At 34.8% G+C, this 24,014-nt stretch overlaps 1 protein-coding gene across 3 annotated transcripts in view; it reads right to left on the bottom strand.

Moving 5' to 3' along the window:
• Positions 1 to 24,014, bottom strand: part of unc5cb (unc-5 netrin receptor Cb) — a 217,120-nt gene that overhangs the window by 3,124 nt on the left and 189,982 nt on the right. For all 3 annotated transcript variants that reach the window (XM_058789296.1, XM_058789297.1, XM_058789298.1), the window contains 7 exons: positions 22,242 to 22,589; positions 18,663 to 18,750; positions 16,826 to 16,997; positions 8,619 to 8,852; positions 3,973 to 4,122; positions 2,266 to 2,430; positions 10 to 188 (listed from right to left, as the gene is read on the bottom strand). In XM_058789296.1, coding sequence (XP_058645279.1) covers positions 10 to 188; positions 2,266 to 2,430; positions 3,973 to 4,122; positions 8,619 to 8,852; positions 16,826 to 16,997; positions 18,663 to 18,750; positions 22,242 to 22,589 — 1,336 coding nt within the window. The remainder of the gene's footprint in view (positions 1 to 9; positions 189 to 2,265; positions 2,431 to 3,972; positions 4,123 to 8,618; positions 8,853 to 16,825; positions 16,998 to 18,662; positions 18,751 to 22,241; positions 22,590 to 24,014) is intronic.

Raw genomic sequence — 24,014 nt, 5'->3', positions numbered from 1 at the left:
ATGGCTGACCTGTCCAGGTTGAGTTTGTGCGCCAGCATCCTCCAGTCGTTTCCGCGGGTCTGCGGCGCGTCCAGACTCCCGCACAGCTTCTGCCGGATGGACAGCGGGATCCGGAAGGCGTTCGGACCCACCAGTGTGGTGATGTTACTGGCCGGATCCAGAAGAGACGTGTCGATGCACTGCGAGTCCTGAGCAAACACACACCACACACACTCTCATTCACTTACACTTCTGATCAAATGTTTGCAATGTTTAAGGAAAGTTTATGTTTATAACCAATCAATCAATCAGTATATCTATCTATCTATAAAACCTGAAAGTATTTCTCAAAATATTGTTTATATTATATTATTTATACTGTCAAAAAAATGTATTTATACTGTTTATAATACATAAAAATATATAAAAACCTATAATAATAATCATAAATATATACAAATATTTGTCAGAATATTTATAAAAACGTCAAATACTATTTATAATAAATAACAATATATAATAATATTTGTCAAAATAGTTCACATTTATAAAAATGTTTATACTGTTTAAAATAAATAAATAAATAAAATTTTGTCAAACACTTTAAAAGATTTGGTAAAAAGACAAAACAATTATAATTTAAAAATATGTTTCTCTATAAATAATTGTTTATAATTTTGTCAAGCCAAAAAGTGTCAAATGAGTCAACGAGTTCAAGAGATGCACCTGTTTTAGCCATTAGAACAAACCCCAATAAAACGAGACGATAAATGAGAAGTAGAAACTGAGTTCCTGCAGGAGACGAGACGCGGCTCTGAACGCGAGATCAGCAGGATTTCGTGACAATCATCGGAGGACACACGCGTTCAGTCGACTGAAGGAGGAGAGCAGCGCAGGATGAAGGTCAGACAGTGATTGAGGCTCGTCTCAGATCCGCTCCTTCGTTCTCTCTCAGATTTCAGCGGGATCTGATTCTGATGAGCTGCTCTGAGTGCAGAGAAACCGGCGTCTAACCCGTCACAGACGCTTGAGGTGTGAGCCGCTCGCTTCATTACATTACATTTAATAACGCCTGAATGCCACTTAAAAACAGCTGCTCAAAAGCGGTGGTATTTGAAGCAGTGTTTTTTTTTAGCACAATTAAGAATTTTTTTTCTTAGCTTTTTAAAAAAAAAATAATTTAGATTTTTTATTTTAATTTTGCTTTAATTTTTATACATTTTTGCATTTGTTGTTTTTATAATGTCTATATAGTTATTATCTTTAGTTTTAGTAATTACATATTAGTAGTTACAGTCTAATTTGTTAGTTTTAGTTTAGTATGTATATATAAAACTAAATATACACACACGCACACACACACACATACTTAACGATATGCCTAATGATACAACTACCTGAAATTGTATTTAATTTATTCATTTATTTTTTATGGTTATATATTTTATGGTTTTAGTTTCAGGTAACAATAATAACCTAATCTCAACATGTTTAAATCAATATTTTGATTATAAAGTGTAATTTGGGCATCTATTATTATACTTTTCACTTACCATTACAGTTTTTTTTTCAGCTGCTTACACACATTTTCAAAACTTTGCCTCTTTTTTCAAAACTTTACACACAAATTCAAGAATTGCACACACAAAATGCAAAATGCCTCACCTATCTCTTGCAAAATGAAGCACTGCATTCAAAATATCGCAAACACCTCTCAAACATTTGCTAACACTTTTGCCATAATATTAATTCCTGTAAGATTTGTGTGTGTTACATAAAGAATTGCGTGTTGTGTTTTGCAAAAAGTGTTTTCTGAAATTGAAAACTGAGTCAAAGGCTGAGAATCAGTGTCTGGTTTTGCAGATTTGGTGTGTGCTTCTGCTGTTTGAGTGTCAGCTTTCAGAAACTGTGTGACAAGGAAAGATTTTGTGTGGAAGCAGCTGAAAAAACCTGTAATATGCTACTATAGTTTTTATAAATATAATTTTTTTTTATTTTAATCTTTTAATTTTATTTCAATTACATTTACATTTTTACGAACATTTCAGTTATTTTGTTGTAAGTTTTTGTCAATTTTATTCATTTTAGTTCCTTTTAAAAATATTTTTAAAATGTCTATATCATTTTAATTTCAGTTTTTTTTAATTAATTGTTCTAGTTAACAGTAATAATCCTGCTCTCAGTGTGTTTGATTCAGTGTTTTGATAGTAAAGCGTGTTAGTGCATGTCTCTTGCGGTGATGTCTGTCGCGTGTCTGAGCGGTCATTGAGTGTGTGTGTGACTGACCTCAGACAGCGTGGTGTTGAGCTGGAATATCTGTCCTTCTCCCTCCACCTGTCGCACACACAGCTTGCAGGAGAGCTCGAGTGTGGCGGCACTGAAGCGCTCCAGAGTGAAGGTGCAGTGAAGATTCCTCTGAGAGCCGCTCCACACCTGCTGGAATGCCAGCTCCTGCGCCACACACACACACACAGTATCAGCATCAGCACAAATACAACATGAATAAATAAGCTTTCCATTGATGTATGGTTTGTGAGGATCGGACAATATTTGTCTGAGATACAACTATTTGAAAATCTGGAATCTGAGGGTGCAAAAAAATCTAAATATTGAGAAAATCACCTTTAAAGTTGTTCAAATGAAGTCCTTAGCAATGCATATTACTAATCAAAAATGAAGTTTTGATATATTTACGGTAGGAAATTTACAAAATATCTTCATGGAACATGATCTTTACTTAATATTCTAATGATTTTTGGCATAAAAGAAAAATCAATAATTTTGACTCATACAATGTATTTTTGGCTATTGCTACAAATATACCCCAGCGACTTGAGACTGGTTTTGTGGTCCAGGGTCACACACACATATATATATATATCCAGTAGTCAACATTTGAAGTGGATCAAAAAAAGTTAATCAAAGTTGCAAGAATGCATTTTGGCTTTAGGTTAACTTTGATGAAAGGTTTTGATCCACTTCAAATGTTGACTAGTGTATATATATATATATATATATATATATATATATAACCTATAGGGCTGCCAGTTTAACGTGTTAACTTAATTAGTTATGAAAAAATAAAAGCTATACAGTTATGCCCTGAACTTCAAGATATTGGGGCAAAATATTGGCTCATACATGCTCCTGTATAAGTTTCTGTCTCATATTTATATCACATGATAAGTGATATCACACGAGTGCTGTTTTTATCTCAAATATAGAGTGCAAATTTGTTTTTATACAACAGCTCAGTAAATAAGAAGTTTATATTGTTTCATATTTTAAACACATTATTGTCCGTTTTTGCTCAGTTTTGCCAACAAAAATATTACCTTTAAAGCCACAGCAGAACTGTTGTGTGTCTAGAGCACATGTCAAGGCCCGCGGGCCTACTCCTGCGAGAGTATATGGTTGTCTTAAAATAAAAATCTATGCAGCTTTATATCATAAATTATGAAACTGACAAATGTCCAGAGCGCATTATATTGCCTACGCGAGAGCGCATCTCTCCACTCGCAGGTGGATTCCCATTCATTCACTCTCACAGAAAACAGACATTACATGACATTACATTAAATGATCTTCTCTCCTGAGTTTAATAATCACAACCTGGAGTGTGGGCATCCACTGGCAGAAATATAGATTGCAACAGATCTATAACCAGGTGGTCACCCTAGTGTAGAGTTAATAAAATAATAATTACTAATTTAAATCAGTAAATTTTAACGAAAACAATACATTATGAAAAAATGAAAAGAAGCAGGTTTTTTTGTGATCTGATCAACCGCTAAACTCCTGGGAAGTCTAAGGATCCAGCAAGCGAATGCATTCAAACAGTGCTAATGCAGAGAAAACACGGCCGATGTTATCAGAGATGGCAGAGATAATAGTACTCACGTACAGATGTCAGTAAAAAAAAATAAAATAAAAAATCAGCAAGCTATTTGGCTTAAAAGCCAAGTGTTTTATTGTGGATGTGTGTGTGTGTACCTGGTATTTTGCGATGAGTTTGCTCTTCCAGAGAGTGTGTGGGACGTCGTGCAGTGACAGGCGCAGGTTGTGTGTGCTGTCCTTGAAGTTCAGCGACTTGGGTTCGTCCAGCAGCTTCCCGCCCATCTGCTTCTCCATCTGAAGCACCTCCTGACGGACACACACACACACACACACACAGGAAGTCCGTCAGCGCTCAGCAGGAACACACACGTCACACTGTAGCAGTTCTGCGGCGGCTTCATGTGTCCAGGCCTCACAGAAATCAGATTCATACCATTGTTTATATTCAGATGATGTTGTCGCATGCCTGCTGACACCTACACTACATCTGCTGCTGACACCCACACACTCACACACTCACACACACAGTGTTGATGAAGCGACTGTGAAACTTTAGTTTGGCGAGTTAAAGCCTGCTCATGATTTCAAGTAAATAAACAAGTCGTGCTGAACTTTTAAAGTCAACAGAGTTCAACTACAGACTATCAGCAGAAAGCACTTTAACAGAACACTTCAGAATTAAGTTGTTCACATTCTTAGTTAACTAATATTATATTTTAACAATATTCATTAATCTTGGCTAAGATTCTTTTATAAATATGCATATTGTTGGTTAGTCTATGTTGACTACTGTGATCTGCTTTAAATGAATAAATTTACACTAATACAAGTAAATAAAAATAATATATGTCAAATAAAAATAATAAATATTATATTTACATATTAATATGTTAATAACATTAATATAACAATCTGTTGTTATTATTATTACTATTTTTATTAGTATTGTATTATATACTATTATTACAATACATTATATTATATATAATGTGTAAACATGAATAATTATTAATAATAATATATGCAATTATAATATACAAATATTGATTTATATTATATATTTATATTATAAATATATAATAATATAATATATATGATATATAATATATAATGTATGAACGCAATAAAGTTAATTATAACATTATTTTACTATACATTGCAACATTTTAGTAAAAGCGCAACTTTTATTATGCATTCTTAATCATGTAAGGTGTTTGCTATTAATTTTACTATTGAATGGATTTATGGCTTAGTAGCAGTTGTCTCGGGAGCACATCCCACATGAAAAAGTACGTCTAGAACAAGAGCTTGAGGAAAGTCGGCAACATCTAGAGCGACGCCTAAACCAGCAATGCCTAGACCTAATTAAAGAGGGTCGGCTTGTGATTGGAGGTGCTGAAGCCTACTCATCCAAGCTAAATATTGCCAATAGTTTGCGTTTGGTCCCACCGTTCAATGAGTCTGATGTAGAAACCTTTTTTCTTTTGTTGCTGTAACCTACGAACGGAGCGATATTGAGCGCACCAAACGCATGTTGAATTTTGCTGAATGTTGAGACTTAACCTTGCAGTTTAATCGCTGGTGTATGTCGACAGATATTGCAACATTGGATGATCGGATTAATTTGATTTTAAACACACTTCCTGACACTATCGCCACTTACATTGCAGAGTGTAGTGTTAAGACGGCTTCCCAGGCGGCTGTTCTGGCTGACGAGTGGGAACTCATCATAGACTGTAAAAAAGATGGACGACGCGTCTCCGCTTCCTTCCACTATAGAAAAGTGAAGCGAATGCATCTCAGTATGGCCGCTGCCATCTTGAGTAAATGACGTCATTTGGAGCCAGAGTCTGCGCAGTAGAGTCATGAGGTGGAGCCGCGGAATCAAACTCCCGCCAAAACGCCCGCAGACCCAATCAACCATAACGACACGCCCCGTTTTTATAGCATCAAATTACTAGCTAAACTCAAACATATCACAAAAACGAACAATTGAACATATATCAGCGTGATAACAACTACCTTAAGTGACCAAAACCATATTTTGGAAAATTGTTGGAAGTGTAATTTATTTTTTTATTTTGACGGAAGTCCCATTCATTTACATGGAGAGGGCGGGTTTATTACCTGTACTGCAGCCAGCCACCAGGGGGCGATCAAAGAGCCCGCAGCTTCACTTTTAAGGACGAGTGAGACACACCCAGAACTCATACACAAGTGTCACGCAGAAAGGTTCAGAATACGGGTTATGCGCAACAGACTTCCGTATTCTGCTAACCAGGTCTCGTTGCTTCCGGTTCACGCGTTTTGCAAGTGCCCGTTAAATATGAAGCTTTTTTACTCAAGATGCCTTCAAAGTAGACACTAAAGATGATCATAACCAATGTCCATCACATATGTGGATTGATATATAAAAGTTTAACATTTTTATTCTTTTCAATAACATTTATATATAAAAGTTGAATAAAACATCAACAATAAAAACAGCTATCTGATTTAACTGATTACCTTAAAAGTTCATTGATATCGCCATTTTTTAATACTGCTATTAATACGTTCTCCGACAAGCGGAAGCGATGAGACCTGTTTTCCGGGTTTGGTTAGGTGACGTTCGACATATACCTAATTGAACGCCCTTCTCATTTACGCGTGAACCCACCGTCTGTCCCTCTGAACCAAGTAAAGGCTGCTCCTGTGCCTGTGTCCGCCCGGACTGATGTTTCGGCTGGAACACCTGTGGTTACATCCGCGGGTGTATCAAAACGCCAGGGGATATTTGAACCGTTTATTTCTGACGGCCTTGTGTCGCTTTCAGGTAGCGATAACAAAGTGGCAGTAAAAATTCTCAGAGACACTGGGTCATCAGAGTCATTCATTTTGGAGTCCGTGTTACCATTCTCATCTGAGTCGTACACGGGTAGTTCGCTGTTAATTAGTGGAATCGTGGTTTTGTTAAAACTTGCCCTACATGTCAGCTCACCGGCAAACCTAATCAGTCTTTAAAGCCGCCCCCTCTGCGTCCAATTCCAGCAGTGTGCCAACCATTCGAGCATCTCATCATTGACTGCGTTGGCCCGCTTCCTCGCTCAAAAGCTGGGAGTGAGTATTTGCTGATGGTAATGTGCCAGGTCACTCGCTATCCGGCAGCTTTCCCGTTGCGTTCCATTACAACGAAGTGTATTGTGAAAGCCCTTACTCAGTTTATTTCTATTTTCGGGTTACCTAAAATTATCTAGTCCAAGGAAGTAATTTTACTTTGAACATGTTTGTCGAAGTGATCCATCAGCTGGGGATTAAACACAACCTGGCAACCGCATATCACCCGCAGAGCCAAGGAGCTCTCGAGCGTTTTCATTCAACGTTAAAATCTTTGCTCAGGGCTTACTGCGTCGAATTGTATCGGGGCGTGGCTGATGTTGGGAGGTTACTCAACAGAGTATTGGTTATAGCCCGAATGAACTAGTTTTCGCTCACAAAGTCCGTGGGTTGTTGGCAGTCTTGCATGACCAGTGGACCGATTCAGAACCACCCGGAAAATTGTCAGGTTATGTGCTGGGTTTCCGTCGGCGGCTTTCGTTGGCCTGGTATCTAGCTAAAGAGCGGCTCGGGAGTTCTCAGGAAAAAATGAAGAGGTTGTTGTGCTGAACATCGAAAGTTTAGTGTGGGTGATCAGGTCACTGCGCTTCTTGCTGTAGTAGGCTCACCTTTCCAAGCCAAATACGCCGGGCCGTATAAGGTGATACACTGTGGCTCTAACGATAATTATATGATTTTAACACCAGATCGAAAAAAGAACTCGCAGGTCTGTCACGTACAGTAAATCTAACTTAAGCCGTACAGACAGGTTTCCGAGTCAGTTAGCCCTGTGGTGCTAGTGGACAGCTCCCCTCAGTCCTGTTCTTCGCATTTCGTGTCAGCCGTTCCTGTGGATGAATTAAAGTCTCCAACACTTCGAAGTGTACGTAGGAGGGAATAGTTCACCTGTAATAGTTTACAGTGACCACAACCCGCTTACATTTTTACACTCTCTTAAAAACCCCAACCAATGGCTCATGCGTTGGTGCCTATTCCTCCAGCCTTATCACTTAGATATACGGCACCTTAAGGGCTCTGAAAACACAGTGGTCTAGAAACATTATGCAAAGGTTGTTATGGGACTGTGAATCCAGAGGTTTGTATTTATTCCATCCATTCACCATGCTATCCTAATGGTGGAAATTTTCTATATGATATTGTATGCATACAAGTTTAGTGTGCCCGCCTATAAAAACGTCCTGATTTGCTTTCATGGCGGCGGGTGACTCCTCATTACAACGGTCAGGACGGAGGCGAAGACCGGCGCTAGTGTGGAAAGGCTTTGTAGCCAGATTTGTTTTGTGACTGAGAACTTAAAATAAAATTCACTTTTGAACCGTCGCTCTCGCTCCCCCCTCCTTTCTTGTTACTTCCCACCGCGGGCGTAACACATCCAAAATAAAAGTTTTTGTTTACATAATATATAAATACACACCCATGCATGTATATATTTAAGAAAAATATGTTACGTTTATATATAATATAAATTATATGAATATAAATATATACATGTATATACATGTAAATATTTTCAAAATATATACTGTATGTGTGTGTATTTATATATACATAATAAATATACACAGAACACACACATATATTATGTAAACAAAAACTTTTATTTTGATGCGACACACACACACACACACACACACACACACACACACACACACACACACACACACACACACACACACACACAACTGGTGTGTTGTTGCTCTGCTGACCTTGAGCGCGTCCTGCGTGTCGTCCAGACAGTAGACTCGGATGTTGTACTCCAGGATGGTGCAGCTGACCGGGCCAAAGATGGCCAGCTTCAGCCTCTTGGCGGCGGCGGCGCTGACCGACTGACCCACCAGACTGTACGTGCCCAGCGTCTCCGTCAGGATGTGACACGCTTCCTCGTCCATCTGGATATAGCAGGGAGTGGTGAAGTTCTCCTCGCCCACCACCACCACGTCCTGCACACACACACACACAAATTATTACACAAATTATATTACAATAATATTGTTATATTATTATTATTAATATTGTTATCATCATCATAATATACAAATATTATTATACATGTTATAATATTATATTGTATATATAATAATATATAATATACATAATGGATAAACACTAAAATGTAGAATAATAATATTTAATTCAATAGTATATGCTAGTAATATATATATATATATATGAAGAGTTCAGATGCAAAAGACTCTAAGTGCTGTTTGAAATTTTCTTCTAAAATTAGCATTCTTAGTTTTAATAAATTATTATTGTATCATTTTTTATTTAACTTATTATCATTTTTATAATATAATATATATATACACACATAAACATTACATTTGAGCATTTCAGTAAATTTTTTTTTAGATCTTTAATAATGAAATATATGATTGCTATTAATTTTGCTATTTAATGGATTTCTGAAAACCTGTGTGAATATTTATGTAAATGTATCTTTTATCTTTGTGAAACTGATGACAACAGTTTATAGTTTTACTTATACGTTAATAGTTTGTATTATTATTATTATTACTATTTATTTAATATTCAATAATTATGAATAACTCATATTGGCCACCAACAGTGTGTATTAAGAGCAGCTAATTTTGTGCAGTTATGAATATGAATCCATGCGTCAGTCTGTGTGTGCGTGCGTGTGTTCAGCACTGAGCGTCTATGAGGCAGGTCTGCTCTCTGTGACCTCTGACCTCACGTTCATGCTGGTTTGAGTGTGCGTCTCATTACGGTCGTCTGCGCTGGTCTGCATCTATTAGCTGTAATCCTGACGCTCGCGCCAGCTCTGCGCTGTCATTAATTTCATCCCATTACGGACGAGAGAAAAGGAATTAAAATACTTTATAGTCGGCTTGGCCGTTAAACAGCGCTATTATGACTGGCCATTAGCCTGTTTAACGTATCCTGTGGGAGCGCGGGATTTGAGAGCGTTAGAGAGATAATTAGCAAACAGGATGGAAAACTGGGCTAATGCCTTCCAGAATGATTTATTTACTCCAGCTCTCAGTCGATTCATCAGATCCAACGCACTCGTCTCTCAATAACACAACCCAGACACAGCGCAAATTCATGGACGTTTTAATATAATCTTTTCTTATAATAACATAATATAGTATTTTTAGTATATTAATATTATATATTATAGAATTATAATATTATATAAAGTATATGATATATAAAATGTTTTTAAAATAATTGTTGTTTATTTATATATATATATATTTTAATATTTTAATAAATAAATTCTAATATTAATATTATATATATATATATATATATATATATATATATAAATTTAACCTAATTATTTTATTATACATTTCAACAGTTTAGTAAAAGCATTGCTAGCTTTTTAAAATAATGCATGTTTAATTATGCATTATTTAATGTGTAATTAAATAATGTTTAATGTGATTAATAATTTTCCTGTTGAATGGATTTGTGGAAACTTATGTGAATATTTATGAAAATGTATCTTTTATCTTTGTGATATAAAAATATAATATAACAAAAATATTTAATTCTTAAATGATAATTTATTTAAAATAAATAAACAAATTAATAAATATTTAAATATATAAATAAACATAAATATTAAATTTATCTTATCTTTGTGATGCAAAATATATATTTTAATATATACTATTTTTATTATATACTTCCAGATTTTTAATACTGCATTTTTAATTAACTGATGTGATTGCTATAAATTTGACTATTGAATGGATTTATGCAAATGTCTATTTTATGTTTATGTAAATTGATTTTTTATCTTTGTGAGCCAATGCTGCTTTTTTCTCATCACAGCCGATGCGCTTGTCAAATTCATGCAAGTTTCTCTTTCTTTTTTCTTTCTTTTTTTTTTTTTGCTGCTAACATTCTTGGAAAATAGACTCTGGAAAAACGCTACATTCACAAGGGAAAAAAAAGACAGAAACACTCAAAAAATGAAACACATTTAGTGAAGAGCGCTCTGCAAACACATCAAATCAAAGAGTCGGCCGCGCTCAGCGTGATGCGAGTGGAAAAATAATATTTACAGTGCAGAGAAATGCGTGTGGAAATGACTGGTCTCTCGTCAGGATGGAGATGTATTTTGACGCCACATCATTGGTGGGAAAGCAATATTTACTAGCCACATGTGATCAAGCACACTCATCATCGCCGGAGCGAAGGGAAACAGCTCGTCTCCACAAACCCACGGATATGATTGTGCGCCTGTCAGACTGAGATGCAATCGATAGTTATTTCTTTGTTTAAAGGTCCAGTCGCAGATGTGGCGTTATTGCCTGAGTATCCATCACAGTCACATCTGTCTGTAACAGCATATTCCTCATTCACTGAGAGCGAAGGAGAACAACATGTGAGGAATATTCAGTGCTGCACAAACCAGGAAATACAGACTTTTTGCAAGACGAATAGTCTCATCGCTTAAAGGAAAAGTGCAGCCAAAAATGCAAAATATGTCACTGTTTGCTTAGAAGATGTTCAGCAGGATGTTTTAATACAGTGACCAGTAGCTGTAAAGCTTCAAACACCTCATTTGAATATGCATGAGTGATATGGTTCATTAAAAGGTCAATCCCCAAAAAACACTATATACTGTATGTATCAAGTCATATGCTATTGTTTTAACAACCTGGAATTTAAGTCATTATGCAATAAGTGCATTAATATGCACTGAATAAATGAATGCAGAACACCACTTTTTAATATGCATATGGATTAATCAATTGGTTATTCCTCAAAAAACACTATAACTCTATCAAGTCATATGATTTAAGTTCTTATGCATTAAGTGCATGAAAATGCAATGCATAAATGAATGCCTAACATCAAATTTGAACAATCATGATTGTGCATGAGTCATATGAATTAATTAATAGACTGATTCACAAAAAGCAGCATAAATGTGTCATTAAGTCGTTTGATTTATGGTTTTATGAATGGAACAATACAAGTAGTTTTGCATTAAGTGCATGAAAATGCATTGCATAAATTAATACAGAACACCAATTTTTTATATGCATGAGTCATATGGATTAATTTACAGTATAAGCTGATTCCCAAAACACGCCACAAATGTATCATTAAATCATGAGAGAAACAAACTTGAAATTTAAGTCGTTATGCATGAAAATGCATTGCATAAATGAATAAAATGCAAAGTGTGCAGGCATCATATCGGTTAATTGATAGGTTAATTTGCAAATAAAAACAAAAAAAAAACACTTTAAATCTATCAAGTCAAATGATATGTTTTAACAAACTGAAATTGAATTCATTATGCACTAAGTGCATGAAAATGCATTGCACAATTGAATGGATAACATCAAATTTGAATATGTATGAGTCATAAAGATTAATTAATAGATTGATTCCCAAAAAAACGCAATTAAATCATATGATGTTTTAACAGAAATTGAATGGATAAATGAGTGCAAAGCACTTCATTTGAATATGCATGAGCGTGCATGAGTCATATGGATTATGGTTATGATACTTTAATGCAGTTTTTTCTGGAGCTTGACAGCATCCACCTCCACTCGATTTCAATTTTGGGTCAACTATTCCTTTCATCCCTCCTTTCATCCTGATTCTCTCTTTTTTGTGCATTTGTCAGTGTCAGCTGACCAGGCCAGAGCGGCTTTCCTGCGTGTGACTTGACAGGAAGTTGAAAACAGGATTCTTCTTTTTAAATTAAATCTGCATTCAATTTAGAGGCAAACTGAAGAATGCTTCTGAGGCAAACAAGCATGTATTTTTCTCCGGATCAGATTATGCATGCACGCAGGGAACGAGCATGTGAATAATGAAAACTGTAGGACGGGCCGCAGCGTCTCTGGGCAACAGGAAGCGCTCATTATTTCAGGCCAAAGAGAGCCAGAGATTGTGGGAAGAGCGCAGGACAAAATCCATTTGACAAGAGTTTATCTCATCTGAAGACAACAGGACGCCGCTCTCCTCGTGAAGGCGATCCAAGACTATCTCATGTTTGATAAAAGGAGACAAGGTCACAGACTGTTGCTAAGCAGCTCAAAAGCAGCGCGGCTCTCTGGGGAGAGCACTGAAGAGTCACAGTGATGCCGAGAGGAGAGGAGCTCTGACAGCTGCTCCGAGCCAAACTAAAGACACAAGTGAGTGTGTGTGTGTGTGTGTGTGTGCAGAGCTGACACCAGAGATGAAAACACTGCTGGTTAGATGCTTGCATCTCAATGTCACAGTGATCAGAAAAGCCATATTCACACACAGAGCAAAGTCGTGCTGGAGTACAGGCTCATCAGTACCTTCATCTAGAGAGCATTGTGTGTATATATATATATATATATATATATATATATATACACACACACACTGTGTGAATTAAATTAAACAAATATTTGTTTTAAATAATATTCATAAAAAATAAAAAATAAATAATATATATATATATATATAAAATATTAATTAAAAGAAATTATAACGGAAATATCTACTAATTTATGGTGACGATAATTGGTCTGTTCAGTGTTATTTTAGTATTACTTACTGTTATAGTATTTAATAATACTTTGAATTATCTTCTTTTCTTCTATTTTTATATTTTAAAGTATATAAATAAGTTTTTAATTTTTTTATTTTAAAGTAATTTTATCTACTTTTGTCATATTTCGTTTTAATATTTTAATAGTGTTTATCTTTAACTTATTTTAATTTCAATTTAATTTGAGTAATTTTAATAATTTTAGTAATTTAGCAATTTCAGTAATTTGAAACGTAACATTTCTAATTTTCATTTAATTTTAAGTTAGATTAAGATTAGATTAAGTTATGAATCAAATTTATTTCAACAACAGAAACTATTTTATTTGTTATTATATTATATTATAAATGATATTTTAAGTAAAGTCAGTGTTTTTACAGACATTTCAGTAAGTCTGTTTATGTACAAAACCTAACAACACTGAACCTAAAATATATTATAGAACATAAAACTGTTTTAAATTAATTTTAGTTTAAGTTGTAATTATTTTATGCTTGTGTCATTTGTATTAGTTTTTGTCTTTTATTACATTGTTTTTTTTTTTTGTCATTTTTAAATAATATTTATTTTATTTGTTATATATTTCTTATAAATTTTTCTCATATTAGTTTTTTTAAGCTAAGTTTTAGTAAATTTTCAGTGCTTCAACTTATTCATTCAAGTTGACTGCCAAAGCAACATTTCTTATATTCAAGTTTTATTTTATTTTTTTAATCTAATATTAATATTTAATTTCAGCTTTATTTAATTTAATTGAGAACATTTTAAAAATGTTTTACTTTCAGGTAACAATAACAACACAGAGTCTGTCACTACAAAAGCGTATCAGATAGAGCTGCCAGGGTTTTCTAATCAGGGTATCATGATGTACCAGCATCTGAATACCGCGGTAAATGAACGCAGTGTAACTGACTGTAGTGTGCTGTGATGTAATGAGGGCTGTGAGTGAGTTATTTTGTGAGTGTATGGCAGCTCTTGCGTGGGTAATGAACTGGCCAGCATTGTGCTTGCGTGTGATAATAATAGCGGGCCGAGCGGAGGAGAGTTCACACTCGCTCAGATCACCAAATGACAAGGCCAGCGGGTGGCTGCTATCGCAACTCACGCCGTGTCTCGTTCTTCACTGTAATTAACCACGGGTTTGTGCTGAGTGTGACCCGTGACAGCTGTCCGATATCCAGCGGGATGCGTCCGGATCTCTGCAGGGCGTCGCATGCGTGACGCATGTAAACACACACACACACACACACACACACACACCGGTCAGAGCCACACGTCTGACCTCCGGCTGATCAGTCCACCAATCACAGTCACAACACACACTATTAACAGAGAAACCTGTGCAACACGTCTGCTGAGTTTTTATAGTTTATTTTAGTTTAAATTTTAGTTAATATTTTATCATTTTTTAAAAATATGTCTATATGGTTTATTTGGTTACACTTTATTTTGATAGTCCACTTTAAACATTCTACCAACTACAAGTAACTTTGCAACTACATGTCTACTAATTCTCAGAGTAGACTGTTAGGGTAGGTTTAGGGTTAGTAGAATAAGTTGAGAAAGTTTCTCATAGTCAGTATGTTGTATGTTGTGGACCCATCGAAATAAAGTGTTAGAAGATATTAAGCAGACAGTCTACTAATACTCTAATGACTGCTAGTTGACATGTAGTTGCAGAGTTACTTACTGTTAGTAGAATGTCTAAAGTGGGCTATCAAAATAAAGTGTTACCGTTTATTTATTTATTTTTTTATCTATTGTATTCTTTATTTTTTCTTTTCAGTTAATTTTATTTCAAGTAATGACATTTTTTAAATTAAATTAGCCATTGTAGAAATGGAAGTCTTAGCTAGTTTTTATTATTATATACTGAACTAGTTTTGATATATTTCCTATTTTAATTAAATTTTAGTTTTTAATTAATATTTTAGTATTTTGTAAATGCTTTTTTAAAGTATGTCTATAGTATTACTCATTTTTTATTTCAGTACATTATATATATTTGTGAAATTGTATTCAGTTAATATTTATTTTATTACAAGTAACTATTTACTCCTTCATTCATTTTAATGGTTTTATTTTCAGTTAACAACAGGAAGCCTGGTCCTGCCTTTCATCTAATTGGACGTTGCCAGGTCTTTCTGCGTTTGACATTCACCACATCAACCTGAAAACTAGAGATTTGCTGAGAATCTGAGCACAAAAAGCTGAATTTATGACACCATGTGTATCAAATGACCAAATACTACTCATTTGATGTGTTTTCAGGGTTCCTACACATATTCCATTTCAAAATTCCATACTTCTCCAAACTCAAATTTCCAAACCTCTCAGTAGATTTTCAGACCATATTTAACATAAATGGTTCATACAGCACTATTTTCAGCTTCATATTTGGTATATATTATAGTTGTCTGTAAAATACATTGTTTTTCTCTAAGTGACGTTTGCATGCACACAAGAAACTTTTTTGTGCCCTTGAGAAACTATTCACATGCGCATGGGAATTTTTTGTATGCTTACGCATTACAATTTCTAGTTTTATATAAACTATTTCCTTTGTGCATCACTGCCATCTTACTATGAATAAAGTGAGAGCATGAATGCACATGCATTAATAGAGATCTACTTGCTCAAAATGTGGCTTTTCTTATGGTAGTGCCTCTAATATCAAGGCCTAATGTCCAGTTTAGCACATCCTCTGCAGCAGCAGAAAAACCATGACATGAAATGAGCTGATGGTATAATACAGTGTGCATTGTCCTATTTGCAAAGTTAAAGGGTCTATAAAAAAAGACTGGTTTTGTCAAAAAGTGTTCAAAATGTGGCTTTCGTTAGGGCAGTATGTCATATTTCAAGGCCTTTAACGCATTTCTGTGGCGGCCAAGACACCACACCGCTAAATGAGCTGATGTCTCAATCGGTGGCTCAGTGTGCATTGTCCTATAGGCTAAGTTTAATAGTTTCTCATGCACACAAAAAAGTCCATATAGTTTTTATCTTTGCATTTATTTTTATCGTGAGAAGAAACTCAAAATGCAAAACATTTTGCATAATTAAAAAGTGCATTTAAAAGTCCTTGAATTTATTCAGTCGTGTTTGACAATCATTAAAGAATCACTAGATTCATCTGCCATGAAAACACTTCTTGTATGATAAACTTATTTCCATTAAAATCTTAAAAAATTAAAGGGGGGAAAATCTGGAAATGCAAATATTTTTCCATAGCCTGCTTTCTTTTTTCCATACTTTTCCAGACCTGGAAATTACTTAAATCAAATTCCATACTTTTTCCAATCCGCGTAGGAACCCTGTCACACTTTTGTTCCGTCATTTTTCCAGGGATTCAGGATTAGCAGGTTTTAGTGTCTGGCCCCGCCCACTCACCTCCCACTGGCCCTGCTGTGATTGGCTCTTGAGCTGAATGAGCCAGTCCTCACTGTCGGCCTCGGCGCAGTGGTGCATGGTGATGATGACGGGCCGGGTCAGGAGAGCGCCAGCAGGACCGCAGCTGACCACCGGACTCAGGACCGTCTCCTGTGTGTCGTCCACCTGCGGCCTGAACACACACACACACACACACGTCATCATCAGCACCTGTGGAGCTCGGCTTGCTCGCCGCCGTCGGCTCAGACCGGCTTTAACACACACTTCATACTGACACTATCTGATGACATTCAGAACACAATGATGTGCAGTATTTATTAACACTGTCAGTGAACGTGGTTTTTAGCTAGTAATCTCAAAATGGGCAAATATCTGCCAGTTAACTGTGCCAATAACTGGTCTGTCCAGTGTTATTTTAGTAATACTTGCATAACATTATAGTATTCAATCGTAATTTGAATTTTCTTTCTTTTTCTTTTCTTTTTAATTTCAAAGTTTAATTATAAATCGGATAGTTCCGGCCCTTGATTCTGATTGGTTGAGCCGTGTTCGAAGTTGTTGTAAATTACTCTACAAACATACACATCTTTGTTTACGTCTGTGTGTTGCTCGGCAACCACTTTGTTGCAACCTCAAATGTTTCTGAGGAACTACATTGTTTGGCAGAAGAATGTTTTTATTAATAGCATTACATTTTATTTGCTTTGTTTTTTTTTTTTTGAAACCTTGCTACGTATATAGAATAACCGTTTTATAAAAGCAATGAGCCCCGTGAAGCCGTGGTTTACAGTGAATTAACAGCTAAGGGATTTTAGCTGTTTAGTTTTAATATTTTAATAGCTTATAACTTATTTCTATTTTAGTTTTTGTTTTAGTAATTTTAGTATGTCAACTTCAACTCATTTCTTTTTTTAGTTAGTTGACACGACAACATTTACATTGAAGTTTTTAAGTTAATTATCTAATAGTTACTGAATATTTTAATTTATTACAGTAACAATTTCTACACTGATTAAATCACTTTATATACTTTTAATATATATATATATATATATATATATATTTGCCTTTTGTATATTTCATCTTTTTTACATTTGTTGTATTAATAAACTAAATATAACAAAATAATAAAAAACAACAAATGAAAACAAGAAATGTTGCCTTGGCAACAAGCTGAAATAAAGTTAATTTATTTATTCTTCTTTATTTTATTTCAGTTAACATTTAGGCTTTTTTTCTGTTATGAAATAAAAGTTTTTTATGGTTTTATTTTAAAATAACAATAATAAGCCTGGTTTTGCCTTTCAATTAAAATAGCTGCTGCAGAAATGGAAGTCTTAGCTAGTTTTTAAATAATATTTTGAATTAGTTTTTATATTTCCCAATTTAATTTATTCTAGTTTAAATTTTAGTTAAGATTTCAGTTATTTATTATCTTTAAAAAAATTCATAGCACTACACTGTAAAAAAAAACAAAAAACAAAATAAAAATAAATAAAACACATTATTGGAGCACATTTTACAAGACACTATTTTTAATTCAAAATTTCATGTGCTACTTGCTGTTTCTATTTAACTGTATAATTTACTAGCAATTTCTGAGAGAAAATTGTTTCCACACCTTTTTTTTTTGTTGTTTTTTGTATACAGTAGTAGTTGACTGCGTGACTACTGACTCGTTTGTGTTTGTTTTATTATCTGAGAAGCTTTATGAAGAGGTGAGCGATAAAAGAGCCGCTCTGAGACTGACGGGTGTGTTTGTGTGTGAGGTTCAGACGGGCGCTGATGCCCAGAATCCTCTAGTTGGGTCGTTTGTCAGGGAAGATCGGAAGTTTACCTCATGCTCTCCTTCCTGTGAACCGTCACGTACATCTCATAGACACGGCCCTGAGGGATGGCACCCGCTGGCACCAACAAGCTCACGCCTGCAGAGACAGAGACACAGACACAGACACACACACACACTGTCAGTCTGCCAGCCCATGACCCGCTGTGACCACTCTCCAGCACACAGAACAAAAGCCCCGTCAACATCACACACACACACACACACACACACACACACACACACACACACACACGGGTGTGTTCCTATGATGAATTCCTCCAGTCTCACAGACACTCATTGATTTCTTGTGTCCTTCACCTGAACTTCCCTTCGAGCGACCGTCACTCACCAACAACACAGAAGAAACGCATCGGCTGAGAACGAATCAGCACTCCATACACAGACTTCAGTCCAGATTGAGCTGGATCAATCTCAACGTGAAATCAAAATCAACTATTTAATTCATGTTCCTGCTCTTACTGTCAATGATTCATCAGTGCATTTTATTTTTTAATTGATTCTCATTTAATACAAGTGATCAGTGTAATAATAACAACATATCAGCAACCAAATAAAACCAACAAAAGAAGGAAAAATTCCAGATCACAACTAATAAAAATAATAGTAAAACAACAACAATAATAAAATAACATGTATATATATATATATATATATATATATATATATATATATATATATATATATAAAATATAATAATATATTTATATTAGTGCTGTCAATCGATTAAAAGTTTAATCACGTTAATCACAATCATGGACCGTGATTAATCATGATTAATCGCAATTCTAAAATACTAGGATTTACCTGTAAATGTGTTGAAAAAGAAATGCATGACAAACTAGTTTAAGGAAACAGAGTTTTGTTAGTAGCTTCTTATATTTTTATTCTTGTTGTGTTCTGAGTGCTGTTCTACCATTAAATTTAAAGGATTTCTTCTGAAATGAGGAGAGATAAAATAGCATGTTTTTTCAATATGATTGGCTGACTGTATTTTATTATGACAATGAACAAGCTGCATTGTTGAGTTAGTAATGATTAACTGCGCTCGAGGCGCCGGCATGATCACTTGATTTTTTATTTTCTTCTCCTTATAAAAGTGGAAACAACTTACAATAGCCTACTCCTTCATTTGTGGTCATATAAGAGTAAGACATTATTCAAAACTATTCTAAATATTTATTTTATTTGTGTACATTCACAATAAAAACAAACACTGTGATTTTGTAAAATAAAGGAAACAAACAGGATGTCGCTTTCTCAAGAGCGCATCACAAAAATGAAACGAAATTCTGTATATATGACACTTGTTAATAAAAATAATTGTATGTAGGCCTATACAATTTAATAATAGGCTATATAATTAAGTTTTGTTTCAAATGGATAAAGAACACGCTACTAGCCTATATCATTTACGCAATATAGGTGAAATTATGTATGGAAAGAGCTAAAGGGCAATTTTTTTTTTTTTTTTTTTTTTTTGCGATACACCAAAACATATGTGACAATTCATTTTTTTAGGATGTCCCATTCAAGTCCCATTGAAATCCAGGGATCTGCTGTGTGAATTACTGGTTGAATTGTGGGAAAACGAACAGCGTGAATCCCGGCGTGTCCCGATTTTCTGAACACAATAAACGCCCACATGCGCACACAGTTAAAGAGGCGTCGGGAATCATCGCTTTCTCTGGCTTTCCTCGGGTAATAGTGATGATGTGCTGCTGTATGGCTGGTTATGAATGACTGTCCGGCGTCAGATGGAGAATGATGCTCCTAATCCCGTTATATATGTAAGCGGCCGTGGTAAGTCACTTTGAACACTGCTTCTGGCTAATTTATTAGCTGTGCTGCTCTCGCGGGAGCCTTAACACTCACGAGGAGCGTTCAGAGAGATCCACTGACTGTAGAGCTGAGAGCAGCCTTCCATCATTCACACAGACTCACAGGAAACACGTATAGACTGGACATGTGTGTGTCTGATTGATTGTAATATAATTCAATTACCTCATAGCAAGGCAAATGGTGTTTTAAAAATTGTTTTGAAATAAGAGTTTGATTTTCTACATTCAGAGTTCATAGTTTTTCTCTAGTCTGTCCAGAACATTTACTGAAACTGACCTGCAAATCTCATGGTTATAAGATCATAAACACCAGCTCATTAACACATTAACATACCATTCAGTATCAAGCAGCATCACGGCCCTGATGAATGACAGTATGAGATACACGGGGATGAGTGTGAATCTCACCAAAACGTCGCCAGGTCAAACAAGAAATAAATACTGTAGGAATTCAAAATTTTTATTAAATCAATTTAGTCTCATTTTTATATATGATAATATAAGCAGTACATATATTTTTGTTTATTATTATTATTATTATCATCATTGTTAGTTCATGATAGCTCAGGTCCATTAAATAATACAAGATAAAACATTTTTTTAATTATTTAGTAATTTAATTATTTTGATATTTTTATTTTATTTATTTTTAGGTGGGGGAATGGGAACAATAGTTGTTTTTTTGTTGTTGTTTTTTTTTACTATTCTCCTGTATTTTTATCGTATCCTTTTTATCCTAAAAAAAAAAAAAAAAAGCAAATGAAACCTTATTGTAAAGTGTTGCCGGATATTCAAATAAATAAATAAATATAATTATGTTTTTTTTAATACCAATAAATTCATATTTTAAATAAATAACTAAATGTAATATTTTTTAAATAAAAATATAATTTTTATGAATTACATTTTCTTACATTGCAATAATGAGGATTTGGAGGGAAATGTGCTTTATTGTCATAAAAATGTATTTTCTTATATTTTATATATAGAATATATTTGTGCTGTCTTTCTTTTAACAGCGGAGTTAAATATAACCCGGACATGTGTTTGACAGGTTTGTGAGATTCACGGTTTGATAAACGCTTGGAGGACAAGAGGATTGATGACATCAGAGTTATTAGATTTTGATGACAGATTATGAAGATAGACGTTTCGTTTTCACTGATCAATCACTGACAGAAAGAGCAGGACTGTGTGTTACCAGAGTAAATCAGGGTGTTTGGCTTCATGTTCAATCTCTGCTGTGTGTGTGTTTATAGTATCTAATGAATACTTACTAGTACTATTTAAGTACTAGTATCTAATGAATAAGTACTAGCATCACATAAATAAGTAATAGTATCTAATGAATAAGTACTAGTATCTCAGAAATAAGTGCTAGCATCTAAAGAATAAGTACTAATTTCTCAGAAAAAAGTACTAGTATATCATAAATAAGTACCAGTATCTAATAAATAATGTATGTATATGTAGTCTCTTCTAAAAAACATGATGAATAAGCACTGGTAGCTAATGAATAAGAACTAGTACTTAATGGAACAGATACTAGTAGCTAAAAACAAGTTCTAGTAAATGAACATAGATACTAGTATGTCTTCTAGATGAAATGTTAGAACGGCTTGCCATACGGCCTGTAGTGTGTGTTTATGGGTCAGGCTGTAATTTTCTCTCACACCAGCCTAATCCTCATGAAAGTGTTTCGTACTGGGAGCCCCAGAGCCGCACTGACCTGAGTTGGGCACGATCAGATGGCCCCCGAGGGCGTTGAAGGAGCCGAAGGCCGTGCACGAGGGGTCCCAGGAGCGCACCAGCGTCTGCGTGCGGCGGCTGATGGTGTCGCTGTCGATCAGCGCATGCGGCAGTTTGGGCGAGAGTTTGGACGAGATGTCGGACAGGTCCTCCTGCGGCGTCACCAGACCGGACGAGTTGTACACCTTGATCTTCAGGTTGGGCAGCGGGTCCAGCAGGGGAGAGTTGGTCATGGGGATCTTATCAGCGACGTCGTGCAGAGCGTAAACAGGACCTCTGTACATGGCAGCAGCCGAGGTCAGGTCAGGAGGAGCCGTGAGAAGATCCGCTACACACAGAAATAAACATCAAATACAGATCTCATACATCTTACTCTGAGCTTTTACCCCTTAACCAGCTGCTACAAGAGACGTGTGACACAGTAGCTAATTAAACTTGAGCGCAAAACTGGAATATCGCATGAAACATTTGCGAATAAAGCACTGTTTCCATCCAACGAGTCAAAGAGAACAAAATCATCACTTCCTGATAAACTGGCACTAAATATCACTAAGAAAACTAGGAAAAGCCACTGAATATAATAATTTTCATATATGTGACCCTGAACCACAAAACCAGTCATAGGAGTAAATTTTTTAAAAATTGAGATTTATGCAGTTATGCATTATGTTATGAAAGAACAATATTTAGCCGAGATATAACTATTTGAAAATCTGGAATCTGAGGGTGCAAAAAAATCTAAATATTGAGAAAATGGCCTTTGAAGTTGTCCAAATTAAGTTCTTAGCAATGCATATTACTAATCAAAAATGAATATTTACAGTAGGAAATTAACAAAATATCTTCATGGAACATGATCTTTACTTGATATCCTAATGATTTTTGGCATGAAAGAAAAATGTATAATTTTGACCCATATAGTGTATTATTGGCTATTGCTGCAAATATACCTGTGCTGCTTATGACTGCTTTTGTGCTGCAGGGTCACAAATGATAAATTACTCGCGCCTCAGAGCCCGCAGACGAAACACAATAAATGCAGTCATTGCTTTCGGAGGTGGATGCTGCTGTTTGGGAACACAGTCCTGTAAGACAATTCTACAGAAATACTCTGATGACAGACTTTGCTCGGGCATTTCAGAACAACCAAAGCAACATTTCAGATGCTGTGAACGAGATCGGTCAATTTATTCCGTCTCATAGCGCAGTCACATGACTTTTTTTGATGCGCATGGAGGAATTTATTCTGTAAATGTGTTGCCATTGTAGTTAAGGCACATTTTTACTTATTGGATAAAAAGTTGATCCAAAATTTGTACATAAAATGACTACAACTAAAAGAAAAACAACAATAAAAATGAACTAAAATTATACCAATATGAATATATTCATATTAGTGAAATACTATAAAAGTATATAAATTAATTAGAAATCTTGCCTTGGCAACAAACTGAAATAAGTTAAAGCATCAAAACAATAAATTAATTAATTAAAAGAAAAACTGAAAAATAATTCTAATAATGCTAAAATATTAGTAATAATATTAATAATAATAAAATGGCAAAAGCACATTACAAAATTACTAGAACTTAAATAAAATTAAAATTAAAACTGAAACTATAAAAGTACAATTATATGATTATTTATATATTCATACTAACAAAATTCTACAATTTATAGAAATGATCAAAACTAAATTTTTTGTTAATTGAAATACAGCTGAAAAAAAATTACATAAATTTAGATGTTTAAG

Source organism: Onychostoma macrolepis, chromosome 10 (genome assembly GCF_012432095.1).
Source record: "Onychostoma macrolepis isolate SWU-2019 chromosome 10, ASM1243209v1, whole genome shotgun sequence".
NCBI classification, from domain to species: domain Eukaryota; kingdom Metazoa; phylum Chordata; class Actinopteri; order Cypriniformes; family Cyprinidae; genus Onychostoma; species Onychostoma macrolepis.
This window is presented reverse-complemented; position numbering and strand designations above follow the sequence as displayed.